Source organism: Rhinolophus sinicus, linkage group LG03 (genome assembly GCF_036562045.2).
Source record: "Rhinolophus sinicus isolate RSC01 linkage group LG03, ASM3656204v1, whole genome shotgun sequence".
NCBI classification, from domain to species: domain Eukaryota; kingdom Metazoa; phylum Chordata; class Mammalia; order Chiroptera; family Rhinolophidae; genus Rhinolophus; species Rhinolophus sinicus.
This window is the reverse complement of record NC_133753.1, coordinates 195,445,496-195,460,070: the sequence shown is the minus strand read 5'-3', so window position 1 is coordinate 195,460,070 and position 14,575 is coordinate 195,445,496. Positions and strand designations below refer to the sequence as shown.

The 14,575-nt window shown below is 56.1% G+C and overlaps 1 protein-coding gene across 4 annotated transcripts in view; it reads left to right on the top strand.

The window, feature by feature from the left end:
- Positions 1–2,064: 2,064 nt before the first annotated feature.
- The window catches only part of TENT4A (terminal nucleotidyltransferase 4A), a 38,818-nt gene continuing 26,307 nt past the window's right edge, over positions 2,065–14,575 (top strand). For 2 of the 4 annotated variants that reach the window (XM_074329104.1, XM_074329102.1), the window contains exon 1: positions 2,065–2,895. In XM_074329104.1, coding sequence (XP_074185205.1) covers positions 2,183–2,895 — 713 coding nt within the window. In that variant the 5' untranslated portion in view covers positions 2,065–2,182. The remainder of the gene's footprint in view (positions 2,896–14,575) is intronic. The other 2 variants (XM_074329106.1, XM_074329105.1) reach the window with 2 other exon arrangements.

The following is a 14,575-nucleotide window of genomic DNA, read 5'->3' as shown; positions in this document are numbered from 1 at the left end:
AAGCTGTTAGGTTTTGACTGTTTCTTGCAGGTGGAGCGAAGAACAAGTTGGTGAGAGAGAGGGGAGACTGAGATGACTGTCAGGATTTTGGCCCAAGTGACTGGAAGCAAAAGTTTCCAGAATATCGACTGTTTGACTTATTTGTGATTTCCTGTAGTTTATTTAATCCACGTGTTCTAATCATTGTCATAATTTCTGCATGTACAAATACTAAAAAAGTGTGAACTGAAATATTCATTTTTATTAAGTAACACCATTTGCCAAAAAGCCTTAGTATGTGAAACACACTTGCATGTTGGTACAGATGCTTGAAGTGTCAAGCGCTTAGCAATGTGCCCTCATGTCTATGGTACAGACAAGAAGAGAGCATTTAAAATACACCACCACCGGGAGGCCTTGCTCAGACTGTCTAAGGAATGCACCCTGCGCTGGGGGAGTAAGGAACAGCTTGGGGCCTGGCTGGGTCCCGGCAGTCGCCTGCGCTGGGAGTGCATTCTCCAGGCTCAGACCAGGAAGGACCAGGTCCCTCTGAGGGCCAGGCATAGGGACGGCTGCGGTGTCCCTTCAGGCTGTCTAGACTGGCATGGCACACGATTTACATGAGGACATTCTGGCATTCCCTTTGGACGCCACAAGCTGTGGTCAGCCTTGCATTCCAAGCAACACCATGGCTGCACCCAGGCTCAGCACCCTCCGGACACCAGCACCTCGAACAGCAGGCAGCTGGCAGTTCTCTGTGGGGTCCTGCCAACGCGGTGCCCGCTGGAATAAGCAGGGCCAGGAGGCCCGGCACCAAGTGCGCGGCGGTTTCTCCCACACGCAGCACCGCCACGTTTGCCTCTCGGGAAAACCGCACTCGTGAGCGGACTCGGAAGTCTGAACTTCACTTTCTGCATGCAAACCATTTCAAAAAGAAAACAGAAGGGTTTCCGTAAGGAGACGCACACAGAAGGGTCCTGCCGGGCCACCTCCAGGTCCCGCCCGGGGCAGCGCCGCCCAGACCGCCGGCCGCGAGACCGCACCCTGCGGGAGGACGCCGGCCAGCACGTGGGCGCGAGGGACACGAGCGACTGCAGCGTGACCGCCGCACAGGGGCCCGTAATGACGGACGGCAGGGGGCTTGGGGCCTTCTCGTCTTTCCCCAGCGCAGCGGGCGGAGAGCTGTCGGCGGGCCCGGCCCTTACGTAAGGCGGGCGGGCGGCCAGCCGGCCGGCTCTGTCGCGGACGGCGTCGGAGGCCCCCACCCGGCTGCGCGGAAACTTCCAACGCGGCGGCGGCGGCGGCCTCTCGCTCCCGCGCACGCGCCGCGATGCCCGGTGGCCGACAGGGTCCCGGACCCCAGCGCGCGAGTCACGCCTCGGCCGGCGCGAGGCGGTGAAGGTGGTGCCCGCGGACGCAGCCGGGAGGAGGGCGGAACACCCCGCGCCTTTCTCACTCCCTCACTGCGACCGAGTCTAGCCTAGAAAGGCCCACGTCGCCGCCACCCCGCCAGCCCCTCCCAGTCGCGTATCTTCCCGACACCGCGCCCTCCCCACCCGCACCGAGGGGAGCCCCAGGGCGCAGGCGCGGTAACCAAGGTGGCGGAGTCTAGTGAGGATTTGAAATCGGCTGCGCGTGCGCACTGGAGCCCGGCCCTGGCGAGAGAGGCCGCGCTTCCTCCGCACCTGCCCCGCCCCCTCCCCGCCCCTCATTGGAGCGGAGGCGGCGGCGCCCCCCTCCTTCCCCCTCGCCCTGTCGCCGCCGAGAGTGTCTTTTCGCCGCCGCCGCCGCTGCAGGAGCACGGAGCCAGCGGCGGGAGCGTGACTGAGGGCCCGGCGCACGGCGGCGGCCCTCCTGCGGGTCCCGGGCCGCGCGGCGCCTGGGCCCGCCCCCTCGGCCCGGCCGCCCGCCCTTCTTCCATGGCCTCTCCCGGCGGCCCGTGTGGAACGCCGCCGCGGTGCCCGCGCCCGCCCCGCACCGCCTGAAGCAGCCCAACAGGCCGGAGCCGAGCCGCGGCCTGCAGGGCCGCCCCGCGCCGCGCCGGGACCCCGACGGGAGCTGCCGCCGCCAGCCGGCCGCAGCCGCAGCGCAGGCCCGTCCGCCCGGCCGTCCGTCGGTCCGTGCGCGGCGCGGCCGGGCTCGGGGCGCGGCGGAGGCGGGGCCGCGGGGGGGCGGGCGCGCGGGCCCGCGGGGCGGCGCGTGGATGGATCCGCGCGTGGCCTGGATCCAGCCCGAGCAGAAGGGGCCGGCCAATGCCCTGTGGATGCAGATCTGGGAGACCTCGCAGGGCGTGGGCCGCGGCGGCTCGGGCTTCGCGTCCTACTTCTGCCTCAACTCGCCGGCTCTGGACACGGCGGCTGCGGCGGGGGCGGCAGGGCTGGGCGGCGGCGGCCTGGCAGGGCCCGCGCTGCCCGCCGCGTCGCCCCCGCCGCCCGCACCGGGCCCGGCCGCGTTGCCGCCCGCGCTGCTGACAGCGCTCGGGCCTGCGGCCGAGGGTGCCCGGCGCCTGCACAAGTCGCCGTCGCTGTCGTCGTCGTCGTCGTCCTCGTCCAACGCCGAGTCGGGTACCGAGAGCCCCGGCTGCTCGTCGTCGTCCTCGAGCAGCGCCTCTCTCGGCCGGGCGGGCGGCGGCCGCGGCGGCGCCTTCTTCCACTTCACCGACGGTCCGCCCAGCGCCCCCGGCTCGGCCAACGGGCACCCCGGGCCGCGCGGCCCCGCGCCCGCCGGCTCCCCGCCGCAGCACCAGTTCCACCCGGGGCGCCGGAAACGAGAGAACAAGGCCAGCACCTACGGCCTCAACTACCTGCTGTCAGGCAGCCGCGCGGCCGCGCTGAGCGGAGGGGGCGGCCCCGGGCCCCAGGCGCCGCGGCCCGGCACGCCGTGGAAGAGTCGCGCGTACAGCCCGGGCATCCAGGGGTGAGTGCGCGCGGGCGGCGGCGGGGGGGGGGGGTCCTGCGCGCGGCGCCCCGGGTGGGGTCTCCCGCCCCACCGGGTGCGCGGACACGCCGTGGACGTCGCGGGCGCTCAAACGTCCCTGTCTGGGCTCCCCTTTAATTTCAAGGATGGATGCTGGAGGCCAAGGTCCGACTCCACTGAAAGATTTTTATTTAAAAACTCCTTTTATAAACGAGTGGTCTAACAGTGCGGGAAGGGGGCCGCTGAATCCGGCTTGTGCAGATGTTTCCCTTTTCTGCCTCTTGAGACTGGAAAGGGAGATCTGATACTTTCCCTCTTTTCCTCCCCCAAGACATGTTAGGGACCCATTGTCAAAGTGGGGTGCGGATCGTGCGGATAGGCGTGGCGTTTTTTGTAATTAAGTTGCAGACGATTTAGTATTGCCAGTAATTTGAATCAAATTGAGGGTAAATGTTAACTTTTTATTTTTGGCAGAGTCTTTTTAAAAGATGATTAGTTTTTTGATTGTGATACATTTTAACCAACAGTTAATTTAGAAGTGACTTTTTTGGGAGAGGGCTTGTATGTTACAATTAATTTGGTGCTGAAATTAACATAAAAAGCATCAACTGCAGTTTTTTTAAAAAAAGAATAGCATGCAAAGAAAAAAAATGTTTGCGGCACATACTTATTTCTTTGGAAGATGCCATCTTTATTTTAAGTATTTTCACACCAGCCTAGAGGATATTAAAGGTTTTGTTTAAGTTTAGTGCAATTACAGATGGCCAGGACTGGTTAAAAATCGTGTTTGTGTTTGGGGTGGGGAATGGAGCTGTCCCAGGTAAAATTGCTCAGGTGTGACTGTTACCCAGTCCTTTTGCTTTTCTGAGCGTCTAGAAATAAAGTGTTTGTACACAGGTTTCATTTCAGTATCTCATAAAATTTTCTTGCACAATTACTTGCTCATTTAAAAGGCACCTAAGGATTTCCCAGGGTATTAGGGTTGTTACAAACATTAACGTTCTTCTAATTTCCTAATTGTTAGATATTGGTATTACTTCTTAAAGGAACTTTCTTTCTTATAGGTCTGCTTATTCTCATTTGAATTATGTTGGAAAACAAGTTGATACCACTTTAGAGCATGTGTCATAGACATTAATAGCTGCGTATTCTGCAACGTGCTTCACCTGGTCTGGTTTGGAAGGATTATTAACTTAGATTCCCTGAAGCCTGAGCACCATATCAGACCGAGTAGGAGCCCCGTCTCCTCTTCCCTCCCTCCTTCCAGCTCTTACTTGTAGAACTTTCTGAGAAGAGGTGGTGGGAGCAGTTTCATAATGTGTGACATTATACCTAAGAGCTCTTAGGGGGCGACCTTCAGGTTTCCAGCCAGTCGTGTAACTGGAAGTGGCTCTGTGTCTTAGCACTTGGAAGATAGGAAGGTATGTCGTCCTCACTTACAGAGCGTTTTGGGGCCCAGACGGTCTGGAGCCCCGCTTCTTCCTTTCATGAGCCTCTAGCAGTGGCAGACGTTCCCTTGTGCAAATCAGCCAGGCTCTGGGTGCTGTTTCCTCACCTGCAGCTATAGTCAGCCTCAGTACATCCCTGACTGTTGCTTTTCTTAGTAAATGAGCCCACTGCATGCCAGGCACTTCGCTTGGATGTGGGCAGGGGTTGGCATGGGAGACCCAACCTCAGGATCCTGATACCCAGACCTGAGCCTCCTTGGAGAGTGACACCCCTCCCCCCCCAGCACACGTGAGCACTGTCTGTCCAGGGCCCATCACTCGCTTCCATGTGTGTCTAGTCTTTCATCACTGTCTTGTGTAATCTCTCTCTACCTCATCCTCTCACCCTCACGTAGACTGATGTTACCTCTAGTGGAGATTGCTCAGGAGCTCCAGGTGCTGGGCCTTTCCCGATGCGGTGATCTACCAGCAGGTTTGATCAGGTCCCACCCCATTGGAGCCCTGTAATGGGACCCCACAGCCCCCCTTAGGTTAAAGACTAAAGCCTGAAATTCTCAGCAGGCCTCTAGGGCACTGCTGTGGCTTGGAGGTCTGCTCGCCCTCTCTGCCAGGGTCCCACACTGACACCGCTGCCTGCCTGTTAGAACTCAGCTCAGAGGCCACGTGGTGTGGGGCTAAGAGTGGGCAGGGAAACAGCCAGGAGGTCTGCATTTTAACCCACCTACTGTGTTTCCCTGAAAGTAAGACCTAGCTGGAAAATAAGCCCTCGCATGATTTTTCAGGATGACCCCCTGAACATAAGCCCTAATGGGTCTTTTGGAGCAAACCTTAATGTAAGACCCGGTCTTATTTTCGGGGGAACACGGTAGTGGGGGCCTCAACAGTAATGCTCATGGTAACGCTTTGTTTCTCTTGCTGGCCCCCCATCCTTGCCTGCTTCTGTGGGGGTGTACACGCCCCCCGTCCTGCCCTCAGCGTGTCACTTCCTGTCCTCTCTACCTAGAGGAGGAGCCTGGCGTGGTTGCCCTCGGCCCTGTGCCTGGAAGGGCGGGTGCGTGGTTGGCTGCTCCCAGCCCTTGCACGGAGCAGAAGGAGTAAAGTGGAGTGCTGGCGCTGCCCTGGGTCAGGGAAGGAAGGTGGCCCGATGAGCATGAACACGGGGCCCGCTGGGCTCATGGCAGCTAACCCTTTGGCTCTTTGGAACCTGCCCCTGGCTGCCCGCTTAGCCGGAGGGATGGAGGAAGGCCACTGAGAACTCTTCCGCTTGGGGCTTCGAAAGGGAAAGAGCGGAGGTAAGAGAGCCCCTGGTCTGGCCAGTCGGAAAGGACCTGGAGGGTGAGCAGCTGCTCAGACTGTCCATGGTCACGGTGATCGAGACAGACGCCCGACCACCTGCCCCAGTGCGAGTGTGCCTCCCGGGGGAGGTGGCGCGGGGCATCTCGGACAGTTTGGGGTTTGCACTGCAAGGTCGGTGTCTTCTCCTGAGAGTTCCGTGCTGCCCTGGTTTTCTGCGGCTGTGTAACAAATGGCAGCACAGTCAGCGCCGTCCAACAGCCCTTGCTTACTGTCTTACAGTGTCTGTGGGTCAGAAGTCGGGGAGGCCGGGTCGAAGTCAGGGTGCTGGCTCTGTGCTCTGCTCGGGGCTGGGCTCAGGCTCCTCTGCAGGCGCACGCCTGTGATGGGCAGAATTCAGCTCCTTGCAGTGAGTCGTGGGACTGAGCGCTCATTCTTTGCTGGCTGGCCGCTGGGGCCTCTCAGCTGCTTTAGGCCACTGCATTCCTTGGCTTGGGGCCCCTCCGTCTGCAAAGCTGCAGAGCTGCCTGCATCTTCCTGACATGTCTCCGCTGGCTGGAAGAAGCCCTCTGCTTTCAGGGCTTGTGGAATTGGGTTCCTCCCCCCCCAGTACCTCTCCCTTAAGGGCGTGGAATACTACAGCGGGATCACAGGGTGCTGCCGGGCTCCTCGTCACCGGTGCCAGGGATTAGGTGGAGAATCTTGGGCTTCCTGGCATCTGCATGCAGATGTCCTGCTGCAGGGAGAGCCCGTGCCGTGGGCAGATGGGTGACGCGGACGTTGGTGGTATTCTTTCCCAACTTCTGTGCCGCGACCGGGCTCCGGCCTGTTGTGATAACTCTTGCAGACTGCTGGTCCTGTCCCCTACATGTTTGTCACCAGTGAACTTGGGCAACCAAAGCGACCATAGCTGTGAATGCCTGCCTGTGCCTCTCTCATGTGGACTAAAATGTGCCGTCTAAGAAAAGTTTTGCAGAAAGCCATGTGAATGAATGCATGAGGGTAACCATGATGAACAAGTCCTGTGCGTGAGCTCGCTTACGGCGCCAGCTGCAGTGTCAGTCCTGTGCTAGGTGGAAGGGTGGCTGGTGACTCACCCAAGTCACTTCTGGGATCCAGTTCTAAGTACACAGCAGTCCGGGCTCGCTTTGCAGAAGACCCCACCTCAGGTGTCCTGCAGTCCAGGGTAATGGGAGTGGGGGCTGCTCCCAGTGGTTCCCCCTTGGTCCTTTTCTGTGGATACTGCTGCTCTTACAGAACTGACCACTGTTCCCCTGCGTCCCCTCAGGGGCCGTGTTTCAGCCTGCGTTTTCAGAGCCACGCACATGCTAGCTGCTACCTCTGAGTACCTGTGGGATAGATGAATGGATGAAGGGTAGAAGGAAAGGAGGGAAGGAGGGGCGGAGGGAGGGAGGGAGGGAGGGAGGGAGGGAGAAAGGAAGAAAGGAAAGGAAGGAAGGAAGGGGATCTGCCAGCTTAGATGAGCAAGTGAGGGGGCAATTCTGCATAGTTTAAATAAATCACATGCTAAAGATAGCTTGTTGTCTGTCTTAGAATTTCTAAAGATTTGATTGCCATCTCTGAAGTTATTCAAATACAGAAAAGTTCAGTCTTTCACAATTTATCTGCCCGTCTTCCTGAAGAGTGTGGTTAAGGCAGTTTTATGCCTTGCAATATCAAAGGCAAAAACAAAATATTCAAAAAATTCTGTCCTGTATTTGAAAGGCATTCCCACTTAGTTTTAACTGGTCTCTTTTATAGTAAAAAGTAATACTTAACATAAAAAGTTAGAAAGCCTGGGCACCTGCTCAGTGTCCTGTGACTGGCTCACTCGTGTCCTGGGCTTCGGAGGTGTGCGCTGGCATCCAGGAGGAGGCAGCAGCTGCTAAACTTGGTCCTGGACTGGGGGGGTCTGTGCAGAGATTTGTCCATCTCCACACTGACAGGTGGGCTAGATGAGATCAGCGCCGGCCTTCCCATTGCAGGGGGTGCCTTTGATTATCAGCAGCATGCCATTTTATTGTGGGTTTCTGTTCTTTCTAGTTCCCAAATAAGCCATTCTGCACAACCATTTGGAAGAAGGCTCTTCTGTGGCTTTTGATTGGAGTTTATTTCTTAAGTGATAACTTGTGGATGTAGATGGTTTATATCTTTCCATGTTTGAAAGAGATTTCAGACGATCGTCATATTTCTGGAATCCTGGGATCTGAAGGAATGGCTAGGATGCAGGGCTCTAAGGCAACGGAAAAGCAGGCTTTCTGCTTTGAGCCTTTGGCGTCTGTTCCCCAGCTTTTGGAGGCATGCATGGGGCCTGCGCTTGCTCCTCCAGCCTGCAGCGTGCTCTCACAGAGCCTGGGTCACGGTCTGGGTTTGGCGGGTTTCATCGTGGGTGCTGACTTCTGAGCCTCAGTTTCCCCACCTGTGAAGCAGGGCCTGTCATGTCCCCTTGCAGGGACATATTCAATAAAGGAAACTTGGAGCCATGTGTGAATTGTCACGTGAGGGATTAGAAAGGCCTTTGCTTTCCTTTTCTCCTCTCTGAGGAAATTGAAACCAAAAATTATGTGGTTCTTGTTGCCAACTAGACAGCAGAAGCCTTTGCCTGGTTTTTGAAAACACAGACAACTTTCCCTCTCAGGCCGAAACTTTCCTCCTAGAGAAACTGCTGAAGACCCAAAGGCCGCGGGCACTGGGGAGGCCGGCGCCGTGATGCTGCAGAAACACTCTCTCCCTTTGAATCAGGACATTCTTTGCTATTTTTAAAACCTTAAACGATGCCCAAGTAATGTGTTCTCCAGTTTTTAAATACGAACTGTACCTCCCCAGAGCTTTAAGGGGACTCCTGATGTGTTTTATCAGGTGTGTGTGTGCTGCTGTATGAGCTTGTTTCAAGTTGGTCGGGATGTTTTCGTTGCTCTGTGCACGTAATAGAAGTGCATGTTGTGTGATTTCTCTGAACTCTTTGCAGCTTCTAGCACGTTCTGTGTGCAGTGGAGAATACAGAGGTGGGTACCCAGGCCCATTAGGCTGAGATAGAGCAGCGCTGTCCAGTACGTGTCCTGTGAAGGCGGCAGAGTTCTGGTTCTGTGTGGTCCTGTAACGGGAGCCACTGGCCACATGTGCCACTGAAATGTGACTAATGCAACTGAGGAACTGAATTTCAGTTGCACTGAATTAAAATGAAAATTCAAATAGCGTTGTGTTTGGGCAGCATTGAACTGAAATAACTTTAGACTCTTCATTCAGAACACAACGTTTGATTAACTGTTGCCTGAATAAATCCAGACTCAAAACAGGAGCAAAAGCTGTGCTACTGAGCAAGTCACCACTGGAAAGCTCTAGAAACAGTGTTTCTGAGTTCGTAGTGTAAATCCTTTTCAAAGGGCTGCTGTTTCAGTCACCCGTGAAGCACAAGCTGGGTTCACAGCCGTGTGCAGCCTGGCACGTGTCCGGCTCGGCGTGTCGTGTGCGGGTGCTGGTGCCAGGTGCCGGCAGTTCTGTGCGCCTGCCTAGTGACATCGTCTGGCAGTGCCCTGGCCACGCAGCAGCAGCTCAGCGTGCGTGGGGCTCTGTGGGGCCCGCCTCTGCCTGCGGATCCTCTCTGGGTTGTCAGCAGGCTCACGAGGTGGGTAATGTTACTCCTGTCTCGTAGACAGAAAACCAACGCCGAGACAGGCTGGTGTGATTCGGGAAAAGATGCTGCACTTGGAAATGTCAGTCCGGCACTCGTGTTCGGGAGCTCCACGCAGCGTTAAGTGAAGGAGGCATCCCCAAGATACGGGGAGGGAAGACAGCAACTGCTTCGCCCTGGAAACCTGGTTTAAACGTGTCAGTGGAGACCCAGTGCAGTGGTGGTGGGGAGGGGTGGCGGTGCCAGCTCCTCCTTGCAGGACTCGGACAGTCAAGTGCTGAATGAAGAAGATAGGGGAACACGCGGGAGGATTCCAGGGGCAGGAAGCCGTCCTGCTACTGGGGTACACTGAACCTGCTGCTTTCCAAGGCCTTCCAGAACTGGCCTGGAGGGGCACTGCGGTGGAGGGAGCAGGACTCCTGCCATCGGAATGATTCTTAGAGGTTGGAGTATTCCCAAAATGGAGCATTTGCTGAGCTGCTGTTTTGTCTGAAGATAGAGAGTTGAAAGACCAAAAGTAGGACCCGGGAGGGCTCCCACCTGCCTCCTTGGTTCAGCGGCTGCTTTGGACCTGCCTTCTCTTCTCCCAGGTCTTCTTCTGGAGAGTAACTCATTTTACAGAGAGACAAGTTAAGCCTGAGCAGCTGTAAGCATCTGGCCTGAGGTGCAACCAGTAAATAAAAGACCTGGGCCAGAAGGGTGGGAGGCCTGGTACGAGAAAGCCCACGCACTTCACCAGTGCTCCCCGGGCACTTGGTCGGAGCGCGGAGCAGGGACATGGTGAGTTGGCACAGAGGGTGCAGCACAGGGAAGAGCGTCTTGGTTATAGGCGATTCTCTAACTGTAAGCAAACTGGTGTATGAGAATTGAAGGACAACTGTGAAATGATGGCCAAAAATACCCGCAAGGACAACCTGGCATGGCCTGTGACACGCAAAGAAATACTCAAGTATTGGTATAAGTTGTGGGAAAAGGCAGATGAGTCTGTCTGCAGAGCTGGTGGTTCTGGCAAAGACTGACTCACGAGAGACTGATGTACGCACCTAAGTACAGTCGTGATGGGTAGAAAGAAGAACGGAGAACCAAGACCAGATTCCGAGGAATGGGAGCTTGTGAGATTGTCACAGGGCAACGGTGGGCGTGAACTGAAGCTTGAACATTGTTAAGAGTGAAGGAGGCCCTTTAGGATGGGCTTTTAGGGGGAACTAAAAGGGCAGTGGTTGGGAAGAGGCCCACTGCTCGCTTGAAGCTTCTCTCAGCAGGCAGGTGCTCCAGCTTTGCCGTTCCTGCCATCAAACGAGTGGTCTTCAGCGCTTGTCAGTAATGATCGGGCGTCACTGGCCCGACTGAGCCCCCACCCTTTCATGCAGCGCCTCCTGCGGCCCTCCCAGGACAGGGAGAAGCTGTTGTCCTCTCACCAGGCCCAAGGGGAAGTGAGCCTTGGTGACGTGGCCAGCCCCGGCTCATGTGGCCGGTAGGTGCAGAGCCGGCGCTGGCGGCCAGGTGGTCTGGTCCACAGACCATCTCTTTAACCACTGGACCTGTAGCGCAAAGAGGGCAGTATCCAAATGGCTGTGACAATAGGACGACAGCGATTACGTTGAGTTCCAGTTCCCTAGGCCCATGTGTGACGGACACACAGACTGATCAACAGAAGTACTTCCCTGACAATTCATGTTCGCTTTAAATACAGTTTACTAAATTATTAATTGTGCCTGAAAGTGAAAGTCATGTTCAACTTTAGATAGAAATACTACTTTCTAAGAAACGCTGCTGAGACGAAGAATCTAAAAAGGATCATAAAAATCTTAAGTAGCTAAGTGCAAAAAAAATAAAAAACTCAGTAAAAGTTCTAATGAAACCATAGTGATCTGCTTGCTGCTATGTAGGGTAGAGATGTTAGCCTTTGCTATGGACTGAATTGTCTCCCCCCAAATTCCTATGTTGAAGTGCCAACCCCAGTGTGATGGCATTAGGGCTCGGCCTTTGGGAGGTGAGTGGGGGTGTTAGTGCCTTCTGCGCGCTTCCAAGCGCTCTTTCTACCAGGTGAGGACAGGTGAGAAGACGGCGTGTGCAAACCAGGGGGCGCCCTCACCACACCCGCCCTCCCGGGGCCCTGGTCCTGGACTTCAGGCTCCAGAGCTGTGAGAGATACGTGTGTGCAGCTGTGGAAGGCGCCCGCATGTGGCGTCCTGTTCCAGCCGCCCAGGCCGACTAAGACGGCCCTCCACGTATCTTGCCATCTCCTGATCAGGGTTATCTCGTCTGTCAGCATGACGTAAGCATTTTTGCTGCATTCTGTAATTGCAATCACCAGCGTATAGTGGGCTCTGACTCAGTGCCAGGCCCTGTCTGACCACTTGGTCCGGACTCATTACATGCTCATGACAGTGCCGTGTGGGGGTGCGGGGACCATTGTCGTCCTCCCTCGTGTTTCACATGAGGAAATGGAGGCACAGAGCAGCTGAGGTCCTACCGGATCTCGGAGCTGGGAAGCAGGGGCAGCCCTGAGCCCACAGGAAACCACAGTTTGCTGTTGGTTAGTCTTGGCTTGTGTTTCCATAGACTTCCTGCTCAGCAGCGGGGCTGCCGGGGACCCCTTCAGATCTGCACGTTCTGTGTGTGCCGCCATCCCTGCCGGCTTCATCCAGGCTGTGTGTCACCCAGCAGGGCCCACAGGCGAGGGCCGTCTTTGTTCCTTCTGTGCTGCACTCGGCAGACAGTGCTCCCCTGGCTCTCCCGCAGCCCCGGCCGTGGTCCTCACACGGGACCCTCCATCTGGCTCCAGCCCTTCCGCTCATCGTGTCTTTGTTGTGTGTGTTGTGGCCACGTTTCTAAAGGAGAGTTACTTGGTGCCGTAGTCCCTGAAGCCTGCTGCGTGCCTGAGGCACAGGGTTCTCTGCCTCAGCGCCTCCACACCACACGTCCTGGGTGTCTGGCTGTGAATGGAGAAACCTGAGGCACGTCCGCTTCCGCCTGAGGAGACCCGGCTGCTCAGGTCCACAGGCCACCGGCACTGGACACACTGGGGGGCAGTGATCTGCAAGGTATCCCTCCCCCAGGGGTGCTCCACGCCCGCTTTCTTGCTCTGAGGGGCTTTGGGGCGACTTGTCCCATCAGGACACAGCTCCAGCACTGGGGAGAGGCTGTGCAAGTCTCACGCTGCTGCTCAGTGGTCACGTCCGTCAGCTGGAGGGGAAGAGCAACTTCAGGTGCTGGAGGTGAAGTGGGTGCAGGTGGGGTCGGGCCAGAGGTCTGCGGAGCTGACGGCACACGAGGCGCCAGGGTGCTGTGAGCAGAGACCTGCAGGAGGTGCTGCCTGGGCTCCAGGCAGCTGTGACCTGCCAGCCGGGGACGTGATAGTGGTGCTTATCTGCTCGTGCTCCATGCGCCGGCACAGAGCAAGCAGCCGGGAAATGGCAGCTAATCCTGAGAACATTGATACGATAGTATCACTAATGAGTTTGAAGGCTTTTTAAGTCTCCCTGCAGCTTCCGAATTCTCAGCGCCGCCCTCGGCAGCAGTGCCCAGGAGGCGAGCTGGCACAGGAGGAAGCCTGTTGGCTGCACCTGGTCTGGCATGGCGGGAGAGCTGGGGGACTTCGGAGGACAGTCCCTTCCTCACACACATCTCTAGGTTTAGTGTCCCGCCTCTGCAGAGGAGCTTCTTCAGGAGCCCTGTCTTTTATGTTGCAGTGTGGGGTAGCTTCCTGAACCAGTGACCTGGGGTGGCTCTAGAACCAGAGCTTTAGCGCAGAGGGGCCTTTTAGCCTGGCTGGCCCTCGGAGCTGAGCAGTCACAGGAGTCATTCCAGGATCTCCAGGAGGCCAGGAGGGCGGCCCACTGGGGGCTGCGACAGACAGAGGCAGCAGGGAAAGCCCTTTCTCCTGGTTTGGCCTTGCTGTGAAGGTGAAGGCTGAAGGAGGCCAGCTTCGTGAAGAAGACGTCAGGCCAGCCCCTGAGGTCTGCCCTGGGACCTTCGGAGCTGAAGGCAGTGTCAGTCAGCAAAGCTGAGGTAACTTGGTTTTTTCGTTGTGATTATAAAGGCTGTAACATACTTAGGGAAGAAATCTGGAAAATACAGAGAAGAAACTACCCATAATTTTTCTCCTAACATTTGAGCATATTTCGTTCTGTTATTTTTAATGCTGCTTTAAATATGTTGCAAAAGGATCATTTTGCATTTGTTTGTTTGAATCTAGTTCTAGATAAGTGGTTCCTCCTGTCATTGGAAAGCTCTTCAAAACAGTGTTTAAATGTGTGGATGTACATGATTTCCTAATAATCAGAGAGCTTCACTCCTATAAAGGGACCACAGTGAGCTTCCGCATGTTTCTGTATGTCGGGTCACCTAAGTGTGGCTTCCCAGCTCTGGGGCTGAACACCAAGTTTGAGGGCGCACAGCTCCGGGTTTGAGTTCTGGTCGTGTGGTCCTGGCCAGTTACCATCTGTCTAGTGAACACTTACCATGTTTCCCTGAAAACAAGACCTAGCCGGACAATCAGCTCTACTGCGTCTTTTGGAGCAAAAATTAATATAAGATTGGGTCTTATTTTACTACAATGTAAGACTGAGTCTTTATACTATAAGACCGGGTCTTATATTAATTTTTGCTCCAAAAGATGCATTAGAGCTGATTGTCTGGCTAGGTCTTATTTTTGGGGAAGTAGTAGTAGGCAGTAGGCAAGGCTGGGGACCCTGGACTTTCCTCTGAGCACCTAGAAGTGGCCTGCAGTGGCCTGTAATTGTGCAGTGGCGGCCAGGCAGACCTGGGTGGTGGGCGGCTTGAGCCAGCCCAGGAGGGAGCCGGCGCCCAAGGCTCAGCAGAGGGTCTTCTTGTGCCCGGCAGCTCACCCAGCTGAGAGCTCCACTGCTTTGTGGGTTCCTGAGGGCCCCACTGTCAGGAGATGGAGGCCTGTGGGTCATTTGTGCCCCATGATGGGTTGCGGATGTGCTAAGCAAGTGGGGTGCTTCTGCTGTTTATTCCAGCAGGTGCTTGTGGCGGGGGGTGGTTCTTGGGGTTCTAATGCAGAATGGCATGGTAATGATTCTGGAACAGCCGCGTGTCACTCAGTTTGTGAAATGCTGGGGGCGGGGGGGACTTCATCCTGGTCTGTGGGAAGCTCAGGTGCCTCACCAGAGTTCTTTCTATGAAAACCATCTTGGCACATCTTTTCTTCTCTAGTAGTGGGTTCAGAAGAAATGCATTCAATTAAATACTGTTGCCATGGCTTAATCATAAGCTTCTGGTATCTGAGCTTTCTGTTCTGAGGGGGAGAGAAGATTGTTGGGGTTCTCCGGTCTCTGGT